At 43.3% G+C, this 25,463-nt stretch overlaps 1 protein-coding gene across 6 annotated transcripts in view; it reads right to left on the bottom strand.

Annotated features, from left to right (window-relative positions):
- The window catches only part of VSTM4 (V-set and transmembrane domain containing 4), a 102,473-nt gene that overhangs the window by 21,786 nt on the left and 55,224 nt on the right, over window positions 1-25,463 (bottom strand). Inside the window, exons 6-9 of one of the 6 annotated variants that reach the window (XR_010120519.1) lie at window positions 12,377-12,483; window positions 10,868-10,929; window positions 9,523-9,568; window positions 3,137-3,275 (exon numbers count right to left, since the gene is read on the bottom strand). Coding sequence is in view for 5 of the 6 variants with exons in the window: in XM_063638065.1 (XP_063494135.1) it covers window positions 7,986-8,091; window positions 10,868-10,929; window positions 12,377-12,483 (275 nt within the window). In the remaining variant the exon portion in view is untranslated. Of the gene's footprint in view, window positions 1-3,136; window positions 3,276-7,985; window positions 8,092-9,522; window positions 9,569-10,867; window positions 10,930-12,376; window positions 12,484-25,463 lie in introns of all 6 variants that reach the window. The other 5 variants (XM_063638067.1, XM_063638065.1, XM_063638064.1 and 2 more) reach the window with 5 other exon arrangements.

Raw genomic sequence — 25,463 nt, 5'->3', positions numbered from 1 at the left:
CTGGAGGAAGCCATGAAAGCAAATGGCTTCTGTTTTCCACACGCCCATCCCTTCTGAAGCCTCAGCATCCGTTCTTCCCTCCAGCTGACATACATAACTCCCCACAACAATAATGGGCTGTGCATGTGTACCTAGGGGAGCATAGAAATTTTATCTCTGCAAAAATGGTACTAGCGTGGTACAAGCAAAGTTTGTATTTTTTTCCCAAGGCTTTTACTTGGGGCAATATATTGTACATGTGGTTGTGGCTTTTTTTCTTCTTTTTAATTTTAAATCGAGATTATGAACATATTTTATGCAGGTTAATATATCCTTTTCATGTAAAATTTAACTGAAACCAGTTCTAGCACATTAACGACAACAAGAGAAATTCTCCGGCTTATTATAAACATCCTTCAAGAAACCTGAAATGCATGTCCTCTGGAAATAATTTTGCTGGGATTTGGGTTATTATTAAAATCCTCTCAGAATTCTATCACTGCTTTCTAATGTGCTTCAAAGTCCTTTTCTGCTACTGATAAGAGACAAATTCTTTTTTGGCCCTGGCAGTACATTCTCAATGGTGAAAACTGGGGCTGGGGGAAGAAACTTCTTCCCAACACCCGGCAGATGTGGAATAAGGCAGGGCATCTCAGCCCTGGGCTGGCCACACTGTGGTTTTCAACAGCGCTATGGAGGAGGCAGGTTCCTGCGGCAGCGTCCCTCTGAACTAGGATGAATGAACTACTTCCTTTCTGTCCATTTTGAGCACTCTAATCTTTGGGTTTCCGTGAGAAGAGGGAGGCTTACTGTGGACTGTAAGCTTCAGGGAATCACAGGCAAGTAAGTCTTGGTCACCTGGCCATGTGCTACACTAGGAGATCATGGGGCAAGGCTACATACACCCGGCTGACATATGGATGAGCTGTTCTGGAAAGGTTTGCAGGAATTAGGGAGAGTCACAAGGACTTTTAGAATTCTCATATTTAGTTTTCTCCTTGTTGACAGATAAAACAACTCCCTTTCTCCCCAGGGGACTGACCTGTCTTACTAAAGTGAAAGCAGAGTCCTCTCTGGAGGTGGGTGGCAGCGACTCTGGATCCTGACAGCATTGACCCTACCAGAGGTGCCTACTTAGTTTGAAAAGTTATTCAGAGTCAGAGCCACACTTCTCAAACTTTACTGTTTATCATATTCGTCTGGAACCTTGTTAATTGCAGGTTCCACTTCAGTAGGTCTGAGTCAGGGCCAGAGATTCTACTTTTCCAACAAGCTCCCAGGCAGTGCCTGGCCTTCTGGCCCACAGTTGGAGCAAGGAGAACTCAGACTAAGTTCCAACCACAGATCCTCCCACGCAAACATTATTCATCATTCATTCCATATACATTGGCCAAAGGGGCACTCTAGTGATTCCAGGTTCCCTGCTGAGGATATCATTAGGGGTAAGACCAGTTCTCCCTGACTTTAAAACCAGTTCCCATGTAAATTTAAAGCTTCTGGGAATCAAGGGACACAATGAACAGAAAGAAAAAGTCACTACAGGACAGACGAAAATTTTGGCAAATTATGTAACTGATGTGGAATTAAAATTCACAATATATAAAGAACTCCTACAACTGGACTTGAACAGCCATTTCTCCAAAGATAGACAAATGGCTGACAAGAACATAAAAAGATGCTCAACATCACACATTAGGGAAATGCAAATCAAAATCACAATGAGATACCACCTCACACCCATTAGGATTGCTACTATCAAAAAAAAAAAAGGAAACTAACAAGCATTGGTGAGGATATGAAGAAATTGAAACCCTGTGTGCTCTTTGTAGGAATGTAAAATGGTGCAGCTGTTTTGGAAAACAGCGTGGCAGTTTCTTAAAAAACTAAAAATGCCATTACCATCTGATCCAGCAATCCCCCTTCTGGGTATATAACCAAAAGAATTAAAAGCAAGAACTCAAACAGATATTTGTACACCATGGTCATGTCAGCATTAGTCACAACAGCCGAAAGATGGAAGCAACTCCATTGTCCAGCAAGGGATAAATGGATACAAAAAATGTGGTACATACTTACAATAGATTATTAGGCCTTAAGAAGAATGAAAATTCTCATACACACAGCAACGTGGATGAATAAGGACATTATGCTAAGCAAAATAAGCCAGTCACAAAAAGACAAATACTGCATGATTCCACTTCTATGAGGTCGCTAAAGCAGTCAAATTCATAGAGACAGAAAGTAGAATGGTGGAAGCCAGGGGCTGGGTAGGTGGGAGTCAGTGGTGCTTCTTGAGTACAGAGTTTCAGCTTTCCAAGATGAAAAGAGCATTGGAGATTGGCCACACCACAATGGGAGTGTGTTTCACATGACTGAATTGTACACTTAAAAATGATGAAGATAGTACATTTGCTGTTATGTGTATTTTACCACGATTTAGCTTCTGGATGGGAATGTCATGGGCTAAGGTGGGATATCCCATGCACACTGAGGTGTGGGGCAGGCCATGAGCTCAGTGTGTGCTTGTGTCATGGTGGATTTGAGGTGCCCATGGGCCCTCCAGGGGAGTGTCTAGTCAACAGTCAGAAGGATTGTTCTGGAATTGGCTTGAGGACCCCAGTTAGGGGACCAATGGGCTGCACAGATGGCTGCTGTGCCTGTGAATGTGTTCAAGGAGAAGACAGCCCAAGAGAAGCCAACATTCTAGGACAGTGGAGGAGGGGGAGGCAGCCTGACCACCTGGGGAGGATCAACAGCCAGGGGTAAAAGCAGTCAACCAGGGAGCTCAGGCCTCTCAGGACCACCTGCAAGTACAAAGATGGGCAGACCATGAGGGGGCATCCAGGACAGAGGAACTGAAAAGTGCCCCAAGAACTGTCTACAAGCAGGTCGCTGACATGAACAGGTACAACTTACTCAGATGCCTAGGCCAACCTAGATTCCAGAGAAGTGGGGGGCAGAGGGGAGGAGGCCTCAAAAAGAAGGTGCTGAGTGAGCCACATCTTGGAGCTGAGCAGCAGCACTGCGGGAGGATGAGGCGGGCTTAGGTGAGGACAGAGGACCTAGACTGCTTGCGGTCTCAGCAGGACAAGGGTCCCAGGTGGGGTGGGCCTGAGGGAGCACAGGCAGATTATGACGAGAGCCACCCGCTACTCACAGGAAGCCACCTCATCCTGGAGGCGAGAGGGAGCCATTTACGCAGGGAAATGACACGGATGAAGCGGTGTTTTAGAAAAATCTCCCGGCAGCCATGCAGAGGATGGATCGGAGTGGGAAGACAGGATGCAAGCGGTCCCCTGGGAAAAGTGCAGTGATTAAGCCTGTGGTGCTCCTGGTTTTGTATGTCTTTCATCTCTAGCTCACAGAGATCATTTTCTCCCTAGAGAACAGGGGTGGCCTGACCCCCTCAGCTACCCTAGGCCTTAATTATGGAGAGGGAGGACTTGCAGGTGAGGTGTGGGTGACCCATTGTGGAGGAGGGCATGGTTGATGACGAGGCATGGAAGAACCTATCCAAGTTCATTCGACTCCAAGGTTGACACTTGCCACCTTCCAGTTAATGTTGAGATGCTGACTGCCCTCCTCCCCCACTCAGGTAACAGTGCTGTGTCCTGCGGCTGTTTTTCCTTTAACTCTGAGGTTTTGCTTCCACATCACAGAAAAGTTCCCCCACTTGGCCTCTGAATCAATAACTGACAGAAAGCAATAAAAATAAATTAAACGTACTTCTGGTTTTCTCAGTGTCTTCTGAAACAAGGAAGTAATGACAGCTTTTCCTGGAAGTGTGTGAATCAGCTCCAAGGCTTCTGAAGCTTTGCTGCAGTGCATTTAGCTCCTATGGCCCCAGGAGGCTTCAAGGGATGCTTGGGCCAATGCCTCACCCCAAGGGGATGAGGGAGCACTGATATATGGGAATTGTAAATGTTTATTAGACAAACTGGTCACAGTGTCAGACAGAAAGCGCCTGTGTGATCCACGTGGCCTCATTATCTGATTAGCAGAACTTTGAAAGCAGGTTGTTTGGTTGTTTTGTTTTAAAAAAAGGAAAAGCAGTTTTGATACCTTGATTTTAAAATGTCTAAAATGCTTTTCTCACTTTCTTCTTTTTTTTTTGAGACAGAGTCTCACTCTGTCACCTAGGCTGTAGTGCAGTGGTGCGATCTCGGCTCATTGCAACCTCCATTTCCCGGGTTCAAGCGATTCTCCTGCCTCAGCCTCCTAAGTAGCTGGGATTACAGGCACGTGCCACCATCCCCAGCTAATTTTTTTTGTAATTTTTATGGAGACAAGGTTTCACGATATTGGCCAGGCTAGTCTCAAACTCCTGACTTCAGGTGATTAGCCCGCCTCTGTCTCCCAAAGTGCTAGGATTACAGGCATGAGCCACCGTGCCTGGCCTCACCCTTTTCTTCTTTTGTCCTACCATTTTTTAAAAACTTCTGACTACTGTTAATGTCTAGTGTACACACTTCTTGCAAAATGCAATTTTGTCTTGGAAACCTAAGAAAAGATTCCCACTTGTTAATGGCATGGGGATTGCAGACATAAAGGATACATGCTTTTCACCCAGAGCCTATAAATCGTCTAATGCGGCAGCTGGCACACAATAGGCGCCTGATAAATGGAGGCTCTCCCTGTGAGCCTTCCCACTTCTTGTCAATGAGTCAGTGGAGGTTGTCGGATTGGTTTCTAGACAGAGGGGCTGGGGAGCTCTGTGGCCTAGGATCACAGCAGGAAGCACTGTGTTACAGAGATTGGGGTAACATAGAACCATTACAGAATTAGACACCTAAATTGGTACCAGGCCCCCAAATTATTTTCTAAATTATCCACTAACTTTGTGTGAGTCAACAGGTGGCTATCGACTTTTGTTTGATAGCCATCAAGACTTATTGATCTAAGAGATAAATATCGACCAAACTGAGACTGAGGTCAATGCTGGCCTCCTGGGAAAATAAATCTTGATATTCACCAAAAACTGCAGATGCTAGGCCTGATATTTTTGTCTCTAAACTAATGGTCAGATAGAGGCCCTGCTGAGGTCAGCTCTTGTCTTTATTGTGAATTGTTATAGGTGTAAACTAGTTTCCAAATTGACCTTGTTTCTGGAAAATTTGGTATAAAAACTTCCAATTTCTTCATATTTTAAATGATCAAGGGAAAACCTGTTATTTAAAGAACTGTTATTGAGAATACTTCCATAAAATAAAGAATCCTTCTCAAATGCATATAACTGCCCAATCAATTATCTGTGAAAATTGAGAATTTCCTATGATGAGTCCGCACCCAGAGAAGCACATCAGCTCAGACACACAAAGAAGTCAACAACAAAAAACTTGTAGTCAGGACCACAGCTATATTTGAAAACTCTATTGAATCTGATATTTTTATAAGTTGCAAAAAATTGCTTAAGATAGCATTTTGCACCCAAGAGGTGCACAAACAATTTTCATGTTTAATGGATAAATTAGAAGTGGGTCTGCCCAGGCTATGCACTAGGGAAAGTTGTTCCTGAAGACTGATGACATTACACCTTATGGGTACAGATCATGTTTTTTAAACTGAGTGTTGTTTGTTCTCACATGCAAAGCTTGTAGGGGGCAATGGGAAAATCTTACTGTAAGAATTAAATACGATGACATGCCAAAAGCACATTTTTGATCTATCCCTGAGACATAGCAATAAAACTTCAATATACAGTTGTTTCTGTTATTAGCAGGGGTGAGAGACTGGATTAGAAACAATACGTCCTGAGCAACTTAGAGAGAACACAAGGTGGGGAAATTAAATGTAGTCACTCTGTAGTCACTCTTGAGGTAGTTGTTAAATATCAGAATTAGAAAGAAAAGATCTAAAAGAGCCACATAAACAAATATGCACACCCAGATGTGCAGTGCTGCACACAGTCTAGGACAGTGAACTCAGCCTGTCTATCTGCAGGAGACTGAATGTCACAGGTGAGAACCGGGATGCTCCAAGGCCAAGGGAAATTGATTGTTTTAGCCTTTATGCTCCACAGTTTCCAAAAGCCCACTGAGTGCCAATGGTCTATTAAAATAAGCCAAAAGGCCTGCTGCTGCATTTAAGAACCATATGGTATAGTCAACAGAGTAGAATTGATGAGGATTTTTTGATAACATGAACCAAATGGAACCCACTATATGAAAAGCCTGTAGAACCAACAGTTCACTGCAGGCAAAAGAAGACTCTCTTTAAAAAACAGGTGAAGCACACAGTAGCAAGGACAGGAGCAAGTCTGAGCCACACAGGCATTCGGATCACGCATAGAGCAGCCAGGCCCAGACTCCACACTGAGGCAAAGCTTCCAATGTGCTGGTGAAAACCTTGGATTTTGGATTAAACCCTGACTGCAACCCACAAGCCGTGTGACCTTGAGTAAGTCACCCATCTCTCACTTTGCTGACTCTCAGAGGCTCATGTACCCAACTATGGATGTAGAATTACAGAACCTACTCAACAGGGCTGGTGTGCAGAATCATAAACAAATACCCATTGCACTAAACACATTTCTAAACATGAAGAATACAGCAGGAATCACAGCAGGCAAGCTCCCTGCCTTCATGGATCTTGTAGCCTGGTAGAAGAGATGGATGATTAATAGATATAAACACAAAATATGTCAGGGTGGGTGGTGTTTTATATAGGCTACCAGGACAGCTCCTTCATTACATGATGTTTGATCAGAGACCACAGGGGGTGAGTAATAAGCCATGGACAGATCCTGAGGAGGATGTTCCAGGAAGAGGGGAGAGTGGGTACATGGGCCCTGACACAGGGACATGATTGGTATATTTAAGGATTAGCAAGGAGGCCAGTGTGGCTGAAGGGAAATGAGAGAGAGGGATGGTCATAAAAATCATGTCAAAGAAGCAATGGGGGCTAGATCATTCTGGGATGCACTATCCAACGTAGTAGCCACTAGTCAAATGTGTTTACTAAGCACTGGAACTGTGGCTGTGAATTAAGATGTGCAGTAAGTGTCAAATAGACACTGGATTCTGAAGACTTATCACAATAAAAATAATAGAAAATAATAATTGCTATATTGATTACATGATTAAATGATAATATTTTTGATATGTTAAGTTAAATACACTATAACATTAAGATCAGTTTCATCTGTTACTTTTCATGCCTTTAATGTGGCTACTAGAAAGTTTAAATTACCCATGTGGCTCAAATAATATGGGGAAATATAGGTGACAGTCATGAGTTTGGCATTTATGTTCAGCAATACAGGAAGTTCAGAGAAATGCATTATGAAGTGCTTATCCTACTTCTCTGCACCTAGTGGAAAAAGTTTATGAATCTAGAATTCCATTCACAGACAAATTGCTCAAATGGAAAGGCAAGTAAAGGTAATGAAGGAAAAGACACTGGACTCAAAAAAAAAGGAATAAACAACAAAACAAAAGTTAAGTTCAAATAATTCTTTAGAATATGGTGATGAAATTAGCAAATAATGATTGTTGAAATAGAAGGCATAAGGTAAAATAAAAAAGAGTCTGACAAACAGATAAAATTGGATCCATTTCTAAACTCCAAATGGATCAGAGAAATACAGGCAAAAAAGAAACTGCACAAGTACTTCATTTTAACTATCCTGGTGGAGGTGAACCGGCTTTATGCTTTTAAATTGCACTGCCATGATGCCTATTAGGTTAAGGACTTTTTATGAGTTTACTGGCTATTTGTGTATCTTCTTTTGTCAGGTGCACATTTAAACCTTCTGCCCATTTTTTGGTAGTGCTGTCTTTTTATTTCTTATTGATTGGTAGGTGTTCATATGTTCTTGATAAGAAACCTTTGTCAGGTCAGCCAGGTGCAGTGGCTCATGCCTGTAATCCCAACACTTTTGGAGGCAGAGGTGGGAGGAACACTTGAGGCCATGAGTTCGAAACTAGCCTGGACAGCATGGTGAAACCCCAACTCTACCAAAAATATAAAAACTAGCCTAGCATAGTAGCATGCACTTGTAATCCTACCTACTTGAGAGGCTGAAGCACAAGAATCACTTGAACCCGGGAGGTGGAGGCTGCAGTGAGCCGAGGTAGTACCACTGCACTCCGGCTTGGGTGACAGAACAAGACTCTGCCTCAGAAAAGAAAGAAGAAAAGAAAAGAAAATTAATGACAAGAAAAGAAGGAAGGAAGGAGAGAGAGAGAGAGAGAAAGAGAAAGAAAGAAAGAAGGAAGGAAGGAAGGAAGGAAAGAAAGAAAGAAAGAAAGAAAGAAAGAAAGAAAGAAAGAAAGAAAGAAAGAAAGAGAAAGAAAGGAGAAAAAAATTAAAGAAAAGAAGGAAGGAAGGAGAGAAAGAAAGAGAGAGAGAAAAAAAGAGAGAAATAAAGAAGAGAAAAACTCAAGAAGAAAGGAGAGAAAGAAAGAAAGAAAGAAAAAGGAAGGAAGGAAGGAAGGAAGGAAGGAAGGAAGGAAGGAAGGAAGGAAGGAAGGAAAAATTAAAGAAAAGAAAAGAAAGGAGGGAGAGAGGGAGGGAAACCTTTGGCAGATACATGCATAGAGATATGTTCTCCCAATCTGCAGCTTGCCTTTTCATTATTTTAACAGTATCTTTAATGAATAGAAGTTCTAAATGTTAACATAACCCAGATTTCTTTATCCATTCCTTTATGTTGGTGCTTTATGTGTCTTGTTTAAAAACATCTTTGTCTACTCTGAAATTAGGAAGAAATGCTATCTTCAGGAAGCTTTACTTTGTACCTTTCATACTTATGTCTATGATCCATCTCCTGTTAACTTTTGTGTGTGGTGTAGAGTAGGGGCTATAGATCCTTTTTTTCATATGGATATCCAACAAACCCATCACCATACATTGAAAAGATAATCTCTTTTTCACTGCACTGCAATGTCACTGTTGTCATAAATCAAATGACAATCCTATGTACTTGTGTTTGGGGCTCTTTATTCTGTTCCTTTGTCTACTTGTCTGCCCTTGTAGTAATACGCCATTGTATTACTTACACTTGCTTTAATGTAGATGTCAAGAATTGGCATATAAATCCTCCACCTTGCACTACCCCCTCAAGATTGTCTTGGCCCTTTGTAATACATACACACTTTAGCATAGTTTTGACAGTCTTTCTCTCTCTCTCTCGTGCACACACACACAACTAACTGCTGAACAATATTAACAACAAAATAAATAATAATGTAGTTAAAAACTAAAAAATAAATATCCACGCATCCATACTGGTATCAAGGAATTAGTGAATAATAAACAAATGAGAAAAGGGGGCCGCTCTTCCTTATAGAATAATTCCAAATAATACATCTAGAAAGATTAAGGGAAATAGAAAATCACCTTAGTGCACCATAGTAAAATCTGCTGCAAGCAAAATCCACTGATGAATGCAAAATTAGCGGGCAAAAGTTCAAGGAAAAACAAGATATTTGCAAGCCTTAACATATCTCCTCTAAGATTTTTATTAATTACTGTGGTGGGCTTAACATATCCACAAATTCATGACATGCTTCCCTTCTAGAGGTGGAGCTTAACTCTCCTCACCTTGAATGTGAACTGGACTCAGGGACTGGCCTCTAACAGATAGAGTCTGGAAAGGAGAAAATAGTAACTTCATAGTAAAGAAACCTGGCAGACACCACCTTAACCAAGTGATTGAGATGGGCATCACCATTAACAAGATATATTGACGTCATGTGCCCTGATATCATGCAATGAGAAGGGAGCTCCACCTCTGTGCTGTTTGTCCCCAAAATCCGTAACCCCATGATATGGTTTGGCTCTGTGTCCCCACCCAAATCTTATCTCGAATTGTAAACCCCATGTGTCAAGGGAGGGAAGTGATTGGGTTAGGGGGTGGTTTCCTCCCTGCTGTTCTCGTGACAAGTGAGTGAATTCTCATGAAATCTGATGGTTTTATAAATAGCAGTTTTTCCTGTGCTCACACACACCCTGTCTTGCCTGCCTCCATGTAAGATGTGCCTGCTTCCCCTTCCACCACGACTGTAAGTTTCCTGAGGACTCCCCAGCCATGAGGAACTGAGTCAATTAAACCTCTTTATAAACCTGTTTACAAATTACCCAGTCTTGAGTAGTATCTTTATAGCAGTGTGAGGACTGACTAATACACCCCATTTCTAATGCTCAAAAAACCTCAGAGAGTACAAAATTGAGGGACATTCTAAAAAATCATTGGCCACTACTCTTCAAAAGTGTCAAGGCCATGAAAGAAAAAGAAAGCCTGCAGAGCTGTCTTGGATTGTTGGAAAGCAAGGAGATGTAACAACTAAATGCAATGTGAGATCCTGGATTTGGATCCTGCACCAGAAAAGGAACATTAGCAGCTAGACCAAAATCTGGTTAAGTCCGAAGTGTAGTTAATAGCAATGAACCGATGTTAATTTCTCAGTTTGACACATGTACCATGGCTGTGTAAGAAGCCAACACTAAGAGAAGGTGGATGAAGGTACATGGGACCTCTCTGTGCCAGCTTTACAACTTTTCTGTAAATCTAAAATTGTTCAAAATCAAAAGCTATGACATATTTTCTGGAAAACATGTGCAGCAGTCTCTTTGGAGTAATTATCAGGTAAATGTATGCAAGCAGGGCCACTTTCTATTTTATACATTTCTGAATATGGCTTTTCTCCCTTTTGAAACAGAGCATTTATAATATAAAATATTTGGATTTTTAAAGAGTTACTCTGGGAACTAAGTATGGAGAAAGGCTGACTCAAAAGCTGGCACCTGAGAAGAGAGAATGCTTTTGTTTGGGGACAAAAGTTTCTAAAGCTTTCTGCATGTTTTGAGTTAATAAAGGCACTGTTTTGGAATCTGAGTTGTGTCTGAGGCTTAAGGTACGATAGGAATACAGAAGACGGTTACTTACCAGGGTGACTTTTCTCTGTGGTTTCAGCAGTTTCGGTTTATGGAACGTGGGTGTTATCGGAGCTGTGGAAGTAGGTCAAGGGTTTAGCTTGTGGTTCCTCCCAGAACACTTAATGGCCACAGATCATGAGCATCAGGGACATATTCTGAGAGGTCTCAGACCCTTTCCTGGTCCCATGGAAGAACTTGCCGATCTAGGCATCAGTGGTGCCCCTCGGCGGGGGTGATCCTCCCCTAGTCTTTGAACGTGTCATCGTCTCCCTCAGCAAGGTCAACAAAACAACTCTGCATAAAACTCTGCCAGCTACATGGATGTCAGGTGTGCAGGTGAGAACCAGATGCACCCAGTGAAGGCTGAAGCTGGGACCTTCCCTGGGAGACTCCGTCCTACCCACACACTAGCCACTAGCGCTGATCACAATGACTCTTGATCCTCACAGCAGCCCTGTGAGGTCATCAGGGAGGGTCTTATTGTCCCCACTTAACAGAAAAAGAAAGTGAGGCCCTTCCCACGGTGTCATGTCACTCACTAGTCTTGAACCATTTAGGATTTGAACTTGGCATTGAAAGTCAGGCTCTACCACTTACCTAAATCTCACTTTCAACTTTCGTAAGGGTGGGTAATATCTACTGTGGAATGAATGACATCAAGCGGTATGATGCCTGGCCCAGGCAGGCGTCCTCTACTCCCTTCCCTCCCAGGTCTATGCTTTTCATCCCCCTGCAGTACAACCACACCCTCCAGCCCTCTTTCCACTCCATGTGCGCTCAGCCTCACCACCACTGGCTTCCCCACAGGGCTTGATGTGTCCCTAGGGGAAGCATGCAAAGCCGCAGTTGAGGAATAGAATTGTTCATTTGGGGGGCAACCCTTGTATTCCCCCAACTATATTTCAAATTTGCTGAGGCATGAATATCTCCTAAATTGACCAGTTATTTTAGGAACTATCTATAGTCAGTCTTGGTTCTCCTAATATTCTTGCAGTTCTTTCCTCCAGAAACACCTATCTTCCTCACTTACATTGCTCTAAATCATAACTGGAATCACAGGATAGCCCTCATTTTATACACAGAGCAACTGTGAAATAAATTGCACACCTGGTTGACATCTTCAAAAATTCAGAGAGATTTTCTTCCCTTGAATGAACCAAGAAGACTTCCTCATCCCACCCCACCACCCCACCTCATGTGTGGCAAGCTTTAATAGATCAAAGTGAAACACAATCTGGAATCATCTGTGGATGCTGATCTTCCCCCTGCTAAAGCTATGCTAGGCCGTTGCTTCCTCCTCCACCTCCACCCCCAACCCAAGTACTGGGCTAAGGGCTGAGACGGTTGAGCACCAGTTATGCCCAGAATCTAGGTGGGGGTCCAGACTATATAATCATTAAATGTCATGTCATATTCCCCATCTGCCTATGCTCCCTGTCATAATCCAACATGGAAACCCAGACCCACACAGATCAATAATGATAGTTTCCAGGTAAGAAACTGCAGGCCAGCTCCTTACCTTTGGCAGGGACTGCAGGAGGAATGTCAGGCTTCTCCTTATGCCTCTTGCCCTTCTTGGGCTGTAGTGGGGCCAAGCTGGTCACGCTAGTGACAGTCTCCCCTGAGCTGTAGAAGAAAAAGTTTCCAGTGAAACCAAAGGCAGATTTGTTGCAAAAGAGAAAGGAAGAAAAACCCACAATAGCTTCCAATAGTTTCTGAGTGCTGCCTGTGTACCTGCGTAAGGGAAGGTTATCATATGGGTAGACTGGAAGCACTCTGTGCTCATCTCCAGGGAGGTCTGGAAGTCTGGTACTGATCTTTGGCCAAGATAAGAAGGATAAGTTGAGCCAGTTGGTGATTTATAATGAATGTGCTGTTTACAGTCCCAAATTCCTTGGAGGGACCCAGGGCTAGCTTGTGTATATTACCTAGGGATGCGTGGGTTGACGGTTGACACCTGGTTTAACTGATTACACAGTTTGGTTTGGCTACATCACCAGTAGGGTATTATTTATGCCACTAGAAGCTTCTGCTTGAGCTCCCTAAAACCAAGGTTCCTTGCATACATCTCTGTGGTTCATAATCCAAAGGCAAACATCTCCCCAGCAACTGGGAAGGGGTTCTGGGGAGCTGCACCTGGATGTGTCTGGGGTCCCCTGTGACTGCCGGAGCTTTCTTCTCCTGCTGCACCTTTACCTTTAGCACAGGTAAAGGGAGCTCACGTTGAGGAGCGCTGGGAGTGTTTCCAACTACCTTGACCCTGTGTAATTACTGCAGTATCAGTTTCTTAATATGTGTTAGCCATAACCCAAAGGGACGGGAAGATAAGCCTTTTACATTACAGGTAAGAAGGCCAAGGCTTAAAGAGGCTGTATGATTGCTCTAAGTGACATTGTTGGTAAGCAGCAAATAGGAAAGCTGCAAACATACACTGTTCCAATATGAAACTTGTTCTCGGTGCTATTCATGGGCTGGAGTTCACAAACTTTCTTGAATAACCATTCATCTTCTTGCAAATGCTTCCTATTCGCTCCAGTAATCCAGAGGGAAGTACCTTTTATAATCTCTTGTCCGCAGGCACATGTCCCAGCTAGGTAAGTCCAGGTCTCAAGAGAGGCTATCTCGCTAATACATACAGAATTTCTAGAAATCCATAAAAATATGACCCAATCATCAAAATAAAAGAAGGTTGGAAACAGGCAGTTTTTACACATAAGGAAAGACTCATTTACACATGAAAACACGCTAAAGCTCCCTCAGGAGAGAGGAATTCTTTTTTTTTTTTCCAAATCAAAATGGCTGCAGTCAAATATGAGGCAAAGCACTCTCGGTAAGGGTGCAGGGAATCTGGCATTCAAAAGTATCGCTGGCAGCAGTGTGATCTTTCCTGATGGAGAATGATTTCGTAACATCTATCAAAATTACAGGAGCTTAGACTCTTTGACCTGGCAATTTCATTTCCAGGAATTCGTTCTATGGATATCCTTGCACACGTAGGAAATGTCATGTGCATAAGATCAGTCATTACAGCATTGTTTATAATAGCAATGGATGAGAAACAGCCCATTTTCCATCAGCAGGGGACTAGTTGAGTAGATTATGGTGAATCCGTGGCATAGGGTCATCTGTATAAAGACGAAGAAGCTACATGTATCCTGATAAGGAAAGATGCATTGCTAAGTGGAAAAGCTAGGTGTTGGACAATGTATAAAATGTGCCACTTTTACATAAAAATAAGGGAAAATAAGAATATATATTAGCATTTGCTTACACATACATAAAGAAGCTCCAGAAATATTCACAAGAATTTAAAAATAGTGGTTCCCTAGAATGGGGGTGCTAAGGAATTAAACAGATGTGAGACAGGACAGGGAGAACCATTACTGGATATGTTTATAATTAAATGCAAATAAATATACACATGGGTAATAAGAGATAGGCTATTCTAATAATAGTCCTAGATATTTAAAAATAAATAAAAACCAAATCACACATTGTGGGAAAAATTCCAACAATACAGTTCCCACTGAGATTCCCCAGAGATGCCTTATTTTTATTGGGAATGGAGATTCTAACTGGTCATAGCTTTAGAGTATAGGATCAATTGTGTAAATTCACAAATAGCCAAAAAGAATGTGAATTTACAAAACTTTGACCAACAATAGCAAACAAGGGATCCTAAATTCTCAGAATTGTTTACATATACAACCACATGTTCAGCTTCATTCTGTAGTTTTATAAACTCTTGAAATGCCTATTTCTTATTTCCAATATAAAATAATGCATGCTTGTGTTTAAAAAGGGTAATTACAGGCATGGAAACCAAAGAAAATAAGACTGTCATAACCAAAACACAACCTTCATAAATATTTCCACTCTTTTTCCTCTTCCTTGCTTTTGCTTTTAAATAAACTTTATTTTTTAGAGAACTTTTACATTCACAGAAACATTGAGTGGAAGATAGATTTCCCATATAACCCCCACCCCCACACATGCACCCATGATCAACATGTTGCACTAGAGTAGTGCATTTGCTACAACTGAGGAACCTACATTAGACATCAGTATCCCACAAAAGTCCACAGGTCACCTTAGTACAGATGTACAGTATATTCTATGGGTTTGGACAAATTTATACTGGCAAGAACCCAGCATTATAGCATTATACAGAGTAGTTTCACTCCCTAAGTATCCTCTGTGCTCTGCCTATTCATCCCTCCCTCTACCCTAACCCTTGGCAACCAGCGATCTTTTAATGTCTCCACAGTTTTGTCTTTTCCAGGATGTCACAGAGTTGGAATGATACAATATATAGCCTTTTCAGATTGGCCTCTTCAACTTAGCAATATGCAATTACCCTTCCTCTGTGACTTCTCATGGCTTGACAGCTCATTTCTTTTCTTTTTTCTTTTTCTTTCTTTTTTTTTTTTTTTGAGACAGTCTCTCTTTGTCACCCAGGTTGGAGTGCAATGGCGCAATGTCAGCTCACTGCAACCTCCACCACCCGGGTTCAAGCGATTCTCCTGCCTCAGCCTCCTGAGTACCTGGGATTACAGGTGCCTGCCACCACACTCAGCTATTTTTTGTATTTTTAGTAGAGATAGGGTTTCACCATGTTGATCAGGCTAGTCTCGAACTCCTGACCTCAGGTGATCCACTCACTTTGGCCTCCCAAATTGCTGGGATTACAGGCATAAGCCACTGCTCCCAGCCTGACAGCTCATTTCTTTTGGGCACTGAGTGATATTCTGTCATCTGGATGTACCACAGTTTATGCATTCACCTGCTGAAAGGCCTCTCAGCTGCTTCTAAATTTTAGCAATCATGAATAAAGCTGCTATAAACATCCATGTGCAGTTTTTTTGTGTGTAGATACAAATTTTCAACCCTTCCTTGTTCATAGTGTTTTTAAATCATATATTATAATTTTGTATTCTTATTTTTACTTAATCTAAATTTTTCATATTGTTATATTCTCATACTATTCCAGTGAGGAAATAAGCCAATGTTTACTTAGCCATTTCCCTAACATCTAAACATCTCATTTCTTTCTCAGTTTAATATAGAAATGACACTGCTAAAAATGTATTTGTGCATAATGGTTTTTTATTCTTAGACTTTCATTTTGGGGTTGAATTTCTAAAGCTGGAATTACTAGGTCATGGAAAAGGACCATTTTCAAGACTATTTAATACTTACTGTCAAAATAATTTTTGACAAGTTAGTACTACACCACAGCTATGCCACAACAAATGAGAATACCTACGTCATCCTCTTTAACGCCATTTGTCAATTTTTTAAAAATGACTCATTTAATGAAGGAAAAGCTGATTCCTTTTTGATTTGCATTTCTCTGATTTCTAGTGATAATGGACACTTCCCATGTTTGTCTAAGGAGTTTTCTCATTTATTATGTAAGGATAGCTCCTTCTCTTGATTTAGGATTTTTTTTTTTTTTTTTTGGATCTTGATTTAGAATTTTCTTGATTTCTGCTCTTGATTTAAGATCTTGAGCTTTTCTTACAGGTTTGCAAGCAACTTTTACACTATTGGGACATATTTGTTGAAAATATTTTTCCCAATTCCCTTTGAATTCTGGCTTTTTGTTCAATGCACAGTTTTTAAATTTGTTTTTGTTAAAATCTTTTGACATTTTCCTTTCTTCTTTTGCCTCAAAACTTGGGTAGTCTCCCCAACTGCACCTCGCACAGTGTAGAAACAAATATTTCCACTTCCTATTCTCTTTTTGGATTTTTTTAACTGTTTAATATAAAATGGAAGTTTCTGGAACATCATTTTTAGGCACTTATAACATCATGTTCAGGGATTTCCTTAAGCTGGAAAACACCTGATTTGTCATCATAATTTTCCTTCAAAACAGTAAAACTGCACTACATTTAATTTTAATTCATATTTTGACAATTTGATCTGATTTAGACAATGAATCACCACATTGACATAGGATAGACACTCTCTCAGAATCTTGTTTCTCCCCTTGAGCCAGCAGGACTGGTTGGAAGTTTTGTCTAAGAAAGTCCACCTTATGATTAACTTACGAGAAAAGTTATTCGACATCTCGGGTTGGAACAGGGCTATATTTTGTCTCTGACACAACAGAGCAAGCCTTGTTGGAGTGAGTCAAACCAAGAAAGACAGAAAACAGGCCCGCCCGGAAACTCCCTCTAAATTAGACAGCTGTTTGATTAGAGGGAAGTGCTATTTGTGGGAGCTCGTTGTGGAGCAAGGCTATTTTTCTGCCTCCAACAAGGGCAGGCAGGATGTCGCACGTGCAGAGGCCTTGCTGTAAGATGTACCAGGTTCCGGCCTGGCCACCTCCCAGAAGGAGCTTCTGTCCCACAAAGGCTTGGCAGTTCTGCTCCATGACACACAGCAGCTGGACTGAGTGAATAGGTGCTGAACAGGGGTCAAAAGGCCACTAAAGCTGATTCTACTTCGACCAGAGAGGTGACCCTGGGCAAGTCACTTACTTCCCTGGGCTTCCACCCGCCAATCTGTAAAGGGGGAGGTGTATCTTGGCTATCTATCTTGCAAAGTTATGAGGGTCAGATGAGAGAGTATAGCCTAAATTAGATGGGGTGTGAAACGGCTAAATAGCAACTGGCCCTAGACTCCAGTGTGCAGGTGCAGTGTAGACGCTTCACGGTACTTCCCAGGGAGGATGATGTTGCCACTTGGGTATTTCATGGTGCCCTTGTTTCAGCCCAGTGAGTAGGGCTGCAAGTTTCAACTTAGACCTTGATCATAAAGTCTTCCTGCCTAGGATATTACAGCATGACATCCCCTTGACAGCTGCCCTCCCATTATAGAGCGGTGCTGGAAAGCACCACTGCAGGACAGACCAGGCAGGTCATGAGAGAGGCTGCATTCCTGAGCGATGGGCAGCCACTCCTGAACACCAGGCAAAGCAGCCAACCTAGATTCTGCAAGGTATTGAACAAATTCTGAGCAATCATATTTTTCAGAAACTAAAGTTAACAACAGTAACATCAATGTTTGTGTCCATCCTATGCAAGGCACTGTGGAAAGAGCTTGGTATCCGTAACCTCTGGCCCTCCTTGTTGCAAAAATGGGGCCTCAGAGAGATCCAGGCCCTTCTCAAAAGTCACCAGCTGAGAAGGGGACATGGGACTTGATCCATGTTGGCCTGCTTCCTCTGGCCCTGAAGCAAGGACCCAGGACCCAGCCCAGATAACAGATAACAAGAAAACTGGAACAGGAACAAGGTCAATAGAACCAGAGCCACAGTGGCTACTCCCAGTTTAAACTATCTCCCTGAAGAGAAGTACCAGAAGGAGACATTAACATTCCACCGCATTTCAAGTCTGATTTAGATTCAGTGTGGGGAACCCACAGCACTGTCGCAGCTGCTCAAACTCCTGCCCCAGAGGGAGGAGGACAGGCCAACCCAGGTAGTGGGGTCTTGGGGACTGAGGATGTGGCTGGTGCCCAAGACCCAGGGCCATCCTGAGAAGAAAGCGCAGAGGAGGAAGGGGGCATGTGCTTGGAAATCGTCTGGAACAAGTGATGTCAGCTGCCAAAATGAAGGTAGGCATGGTGGGCTAGCCAGCCGGGAATTTTGTGCCTCTAGCACTAAAGAGTATTTGGGAGCAGAAGGTGGGGAGCAGGAGGAACAGCATAAACTGAGCTGATTCCACCAAAGAACATAATTATAACTAAGAAGCATGCACCCAGCCACACTCTGCTTTCAAAACTAAATGTGAGGTCAGAGCAACTTGTGCTGAACCACGGGGCCTGTGGCATCACGAGTCCTCACCCCTGCCTTTAACGTCCCTGGGCCATCAAATGGTCCTTCTAATATAGTCTTTCTCTGGGATGTGCAGGAGGTGCAGCGAACTGTGTGAGCCAAGGGACTTTCACAAATCCAGCCATCCCAAAGATGCTGGGTGCTTCCTCTGGCCCAGGGCGATCTTTGCACCCGGACATACGAATTACAAATCAAAACACTTCTTTGAGATCTGTTCAATCTTATTCCTTCTTGAATGAGTAGATGCCCCTCATCCTAGGCACAAAGCTGTCTGTCATACACTCCAAAGGGATGTATTGTGGTCTGAACTGGGACACCTTGGGACGTCAAATGCTTTTGTCAAGCCAAATATCCCCATTCAGAAACCCTTAGTGCATGGAGCTAATGGAGCTGTGTTGGTTCCAGTCCTCCCAATATCCTTCCAGACCCCCTGAGCTCTTCTTGCTCCACACATCTTTGAAAGGTGTCACTTCAGCTGATTATTTTACTTCCAGAAATGTCCATGTATTTCCTGTCTTCCTGCCTGTCTATCTCGGTTCTGACAAGAAAGATGCCTGACACAGATGGAGGGAGGGATCCATCCGTTCCTTTCCAAGCAGCTCTATGGCCTCCTTCCAAGATTTCACACAGCACACTCGCCACCCCATAACCCCATGCCCAGAACATTATGTGCAGAATCTTGAAGGAGGGGCATTGGTCTCCACAACTACGGTGGCAATTCATTGCCATCTTTTAAAGTAAAATGAATAATAGTAACAACTGTAGATACCCCTTCTCCCCAAGGTCAGCTGCCATTGATAAAGGCCAAGAACTCATGCAAACAGGGGGAGTTTCCTAATGTCTTGCCTTAGGCTTTTTGAACTTGCTCCAGCAGCTTTCCCTGCCACTGAAACACACAAAGTCAATTGGTTCCATATGCCAGGAGCTGCTTAAAAGTTGCAGAACTTCACTTTCAAGATGGATGAATGGTGCCACCCACTCACAGGGACCCTTTGAAATGATTCTTTTCCATTAAGTGGGTGACATGTACAAACCACATAGAATTGTGTCTAGTGCACAGTAATTGCTTACAGGGAGTCACCTATCATGACCTTACTGGCATTATTATCCATCATTATTAACACAGAAACTGCTCTCCGAGTCCTTGAATCGGAAGCAGGACAAGGCAGTATTCTCTACAGCCCATGTGAGTGCCTATGTACCCAGAAAGGACGCCAGATCATTGTGGGTCGCAAAGCTGTGCTCTCTGCTGCATCTGCTCCATGACATTTCTGTATGCATCCTCTGCACAGCATTAGAATAAATGCTGCTCCTTTGTGAGGTATTTGCCAAGCCATCTCCCTGTCCACAGTGCCCCCATGACCTTTACAATAAATGGTTTACATCACACAAGAAGCTCATCCTTAGAGCCACAAGAAGCTCCTGCAGCCACGAGGGAAGCTCTTCCTTTGCATTTCCCTGCTGGCTTCATGAAGTCCACAGCAGAGACTTTGCCAGGCTGGTGTTTTTGTTTGAGCTAACATTTTTGTACACTAGCTGGTGAGATCAGGAGATACTTTAGTGGTGCTCTACAGGGTCACAGGCTTGGGTCCTGGTAATAATGGCAGGGAGAGGTGACTCCTCAGCATCTGCCCAGCCAGGGGTAAGGCTGTGTTTGGGTGGGAGACCCCACTCCCTGTTCAGCCTCAGTCCATGCTGGAGGCTGCTCCACTAACTGCCGGGTTGTGCCTGCTGGTTAGGAAGAGAGATGACTCATTCACAAAGGCCATGGATGGATGCATGTGGGCTGATCCCTGCTGGCACCTGTCCCTGCCCCGAGGAGCCTGCCTGGCCTGGGTTCTCATCACCACCTGGACACAGCACTTCCCAGAGAAGGGCAGGGGCTGGAAGCCACCACCCTGATGACCCTGTGTCCCTCTGGCTAGAGCTGCCCTGAGACCTGCCCACTGTAGCATCCTTAGTTAGGTGAGCTGCAAGATTCCTTCCCGGACAAGACAGTCTGAGCCGGCTTTTCTGTCACCTGGTATATTAGTTCATTTGTGTTGCTATAAAGGAATATCTGAGACTGGGTAATTTATCAAGAAAAGAGGTTTACATTGGCTCACGGTTCTGCAAGCTGTGCAGGAAGCATGGTGCTGGCATCTGCTTCTGGGCCTCTGGTGAGGGCCTCAGAAGCTTCCAATCATGGCGGAAGGTAAAGGAGGGGCCCACATATCATCTGGCAAGAGAGGGAGCAAGAGAAAGAGGAAGGAGGGGCCGGGCTCTTTTAAACAACTAGATCTCATGTGAATTCATCAGGTGAGAGAACTCATTCATTACAAGGACAGACCAAGCCATTCATGAGGGATCCGCCCCCATGACCCAAACACGTCTCACCAAGCCTACCTCCAACATTGGAAACTACATTTCCACATGAGATTTGAAGGGGACACACATCCAAGCCATAACCTGGATTCAGAAGGTTTGTAAATGACAGAGGGCTAGTCATTGGTCTAATCATTGGCAGTTTCATCCATGTTCTCAGTCTGAGGAAACCAATTGTGCCTTGCAGAGTTTTTCTGAGAATAAGAAATAAATCCAGTAAAGAGCTGGGCTGCACCAGTCTACGACCACTGTTCTCTCATCGAATTCCTATGGAAACCCTTAGCGACAGTGACAACAGGCAAGTCTGTGCCTGCTGTGGAGGATGAAACATTCCCAGAAAGGCTGAGTAAGTGGCCCAAGTTCACAAAGCTGCCAAGTGGCACAACTCTACCTGACACTGAAGCTGTCGGAATCCAGGTGCATGTTCTTTATGCCAGGAACCACCCCCATCTCACAGCCTGCCCTCCCCACTCCCACCCCTGCCTGGAGGGTTGTGGAAGAAGGACACTGGGCCTGAGTGCTGGGATGCGGTGGGGACATGACAAGGTAGTAATGACTGTGGGGGCATGGAAGGGAGGTGGCCAAGGAGACCCCGTCCCTGATCTACTGCCCCCATCCTCACCACCTTGCTTGCTCAGGTGGATGTGGGCAGAGGGAGGGCACAAGCATGCATGTGGGTTAAAATCCAAGCAAGCAAGAGTGAGAAATGGCTGGGGCACAGCATAAGTCTGTTTAGAGTTCTGGTGTTCTTTGAGACTGAGGGTTCACTCAGGAGGAGAATGACCTGACTCTGACACGTGTCCCAGAAAAGCCCCTGAAAGAACTGATTAATCTGACCCTACAACTGATCACAGTAAAGACTGTTCATTTCAGTGAGGTTTGCTTTGCAAATAGATGCCTCTAATGAGAGGCCATTGGACCTCTCGAAGTCAGGGGGCTGCAATGTCTCTGCAGCCATCCTCAGCTTCCATATCTATACCCTGCCATTTCTCCTTCCATTGCCTTGACTTTCTGTACCATTCATTGCTGCACTATAACTTCCCTCATTGGCAAGTACTTTATTGTCTCAATCCCATAAGTAGAGGTGAAGCAAAAGGCCAGGAGACATCCTGGCTGGGAATTGGCTTTGTGGTGCCCCTTTAGTCCTCCTCACAACTTTCCTTGCCCTGCAGGAAAGAAAGCATCTGGATCCATTGGAAAGTCATTGTAGAATGGACTGCATCACAGCTCTGTGCAACTGGGGGGATTTCATTTTCACTCCAGGTTTCCAGGAATTTTGGAGCAATTTTATATCCTCCAGCTGAGCTGCTCTCAGGGCTGTCCTCCCCGGGAAGGGCACATTGAACCTCACAGATCCCTGAGACGCTTACTCAGGCCCTGCTCTCTGCTCTGCATCCTCAGAGCACTCTGCCCTGGGAAAGGAACAGTCTCCCACTCCTGAAGGTCAGGGCCACCCCTCCAAGAGACAGCAATTTACAACCTCGGGGACAATAAACATTCAAGATGAGATTTATTTTCCTTCCGTTTGAACTTTTCTTAGCAAGTCATGGAATTCCCTTGAGTCTCCAGGTTCTGGCCCAGTTACTTGGCAAGGCCCCTCGTTCAGTGACTGCAGCCTCAGAGCCAGCACATGGTCTCTTCCGGAGGCCCTTCCCCTCCCCTGCCTGAGGGTTTCCAACCCAGGCATCTTCTCCTGACCCTGTGCTTTTTGTCGGTTCCCCCTTAGGATGAAATGGTCAGAAGCCAGAGAAGGGCTTCTTCTTTATCACAGCTTAAGACTCCAGGGCCCCGTTTGCCCATGGCAGCAGCACAGAGCAGGCAGACAGATGAGGGTGCTGGGACCTGGGAGCTCCTGGCACAACAGGGACAGGAGGAACTGCCTGGGCTACAGAGGCAGAGCACAATTCAGGCCAAAGCCAGGCATAAAGGCAATAATTGACCAATTCACTAGCACTGGCGGCCAGTCTGGGCTGCACTAAGTCAAACAGGCATGAGGTTCTAATCAGGAAAATGAACGCAAAGTTGGCCAGGAGCTGACTACCAGGTTTATGGGTCAAGGCCTGGCCCTAGCAGGGTCCTGGGATGAAGGTAGAGTAAATGCAGGCTTTCTAAAGGCAAATCTGTGGGTTGACCCAACAGGAGACTGCTCATAGGGAGAACTGCCACTCAGACACCCAACTAACCTGACAGTGCCCAGCATGGCTGGCAGAGAAGGAGGCAGCCTTTGAACAAGATTCTGTGGTCATCTTGACCTCATTTATCCCAGGGCTGAGGGGAGATCAAATTCTAATGTCCACCAGGCTGGGATGACATCCTTGCTGTACTTCCAGCCTCAGTCAGCCCCAGCTCAGAATGAGCAAACTGTAAGGTAACAAAGAGGGGCCCCAGTCGCCAGAGGCTTCTTGCTAGACACAAAAGGCCAGACAAAAACATCACAGAAAGCAAATCCTGAGCATGTTGGCAGGCTGATCATCCACAGCTCTGACCATCTCCAGCCATTACCCAAGTCTGAAATGCCAGAATCACCCTAGTCTTGGGGGGCCTTATTGGGACATATGCTTGAAAAAAGAAACAAATGGTTTTATTGAGGCATAGTTGACATACCATAAAATGTACTGATCACAAGTGTACAGTTCAATAGCTTTTAGATTCATGCATCACTACAATACAGTTTTAAAACATTTCTATCACCCCCAAAGGTTCCCTCTTGTATTTTTATAGTTAATCCCCACTCCCACCCTCAGCTGGAGGAAACCACTAATCCCCTTTCTGTCTCTATAAATTTACCTTTTCTAGGCATTTTATCAAAATGGAATCATACGGTATGCAATTTTTTGTATCTGGCTTTTTCCACTTAGTATTGTTGGGGCTCATCCATGCTTTGGTCCATACCCAGTGTGTTCCTTTTTATTACTAAGTGGTACCTCACTGGGTGGATATATTCATTTTGTTTTCCAATTCACAAGTTGATGGATATATCTAGATTGTCTCTGGTTTCTGGTTATCATGAACACAGCAGCTATGAACAACTGCATATATGTTTTCGTGAGATATATGCTTTCAGTTCTCTTGGATAGATTCCTATGAGCGGAATGGCTGGGTCATAGGGTAACTTAAAGGTTTTAAGAAACTACCAAGTTGTTTTCCCAAGTGGTGGCACAATTTTATATTCCCACCAGCAATGTACAAAGATCCAATTTCTCCACATCTTTGCCAGAAATTGGTATTGTCTGTCTTTTGAGTTATAGCCATTGTATGGGGGTACAGTGATATCACTTGTGGTTTTAATTTGCACTTCCCTAATAGGTAATGACACTGAACATCTTTCATGTACTTGCTCACCATTTGGATATCTTCTTTAGGAAAATATCTGCTCAAATCTTTTGTGCCCATTTTTAATTGTGTTATCTGTCACCTCATTATTGAGTTGTGAGAGATCTTTATATATTTTAGGAACAAGTTCTTTATCAGTTATCTGATTTGCAAATATGGGGCTTACTTATCTTTTCAATTTCTTAATGGTGTCTTTGGAAATGCAAAGGTTTTTAATTACATCAATTCTTTCATTTATGGATCCTGTGTTTAGTATCACTTTGCCCAACCCAAGGTCACAAAGATTTTCTCCTGTTTTCTTCTAGAAATGTTGTAATTTTAGCTTTTATGTTTAGGTCTAAGATCTATTTTTAGTTAATTTTGGGGGCAATGTGAGGCAAGTTTATGTTTCTGTATATGGATACCCAGTTGTCCCAGCACTGTCTGTCAAAAGGACAAAGCTTTCCCTTTAGAACTGTCCTGCCATCTCTATCAAAAGTCAGTTGGCCATAAATATAAGGATTTATTTCTGGACTCTCAATTATGCTACATTGATCTATATACTTTATATCAATACTTCAGTGTCTCCATTACTCTAGCATTAGAATAAGTTTTGGACAGAAGAACTGTAAGTCCTCCAACTTTGTTATTTTTAAAAATGTACATATATAATCTAGAATCAGCGTGTCACTTTCAACAAAAAACTGTTTCCACATTTAGAGAGCTTCCTGCAGCCATTTTGTTATTAATTTCTAATTTGATTTCGCTGTGCTCAGAGAACACATTCTCTATTATTTCAATTATTTCAAATTTGTTGAGGTTTGTTTTTCAGCCCAGGATATGGTCTATTTTGATGAACGTCCCATGGAGCCTTGAAAAATATTTGTTTTTTTACTGTTGGTTAGAGTGTTTGATCTGTCTCAATTGGGTGCCATTGGTTGATTGTGTTGTTTAGATCTTCAATAACCATGCTAATTTTCTATCTACGGCAGGCCAATCAGTAGAGGAAGAGGAGGAATTGAAGGCTCTAACTAAAATTATAGATTTAGCTATTTCTTCTCTCTGCTCTTTCAGTTTTTGCTGTTTAAATTTTGTAGTTCTGTTGTTTGACTTGTACTCATGTGGAAACTTGTCTTTCTGATGG

The sequence above is a fragment of the Symphalangus syndactylus genome, chromosome 4, assembly GCF_028878055.3.
Source record: "Symphalangus syndactylus isolate Jambi chromosome 4, NHGRI_mSymSyn1-v2.1_pri, whole genome shotgun sequence".
Lineage (NCBI taxonomy): Eukaryota > Metazoa > Chordata > Mammalia > Primates > Hylobatidae > Symphalangus > Symphalangus syndactylus.
Note: the sequence above shows the minus strand (reverse complement) of the source record. Positions and strands in the feature narration are given on the sequence as shown.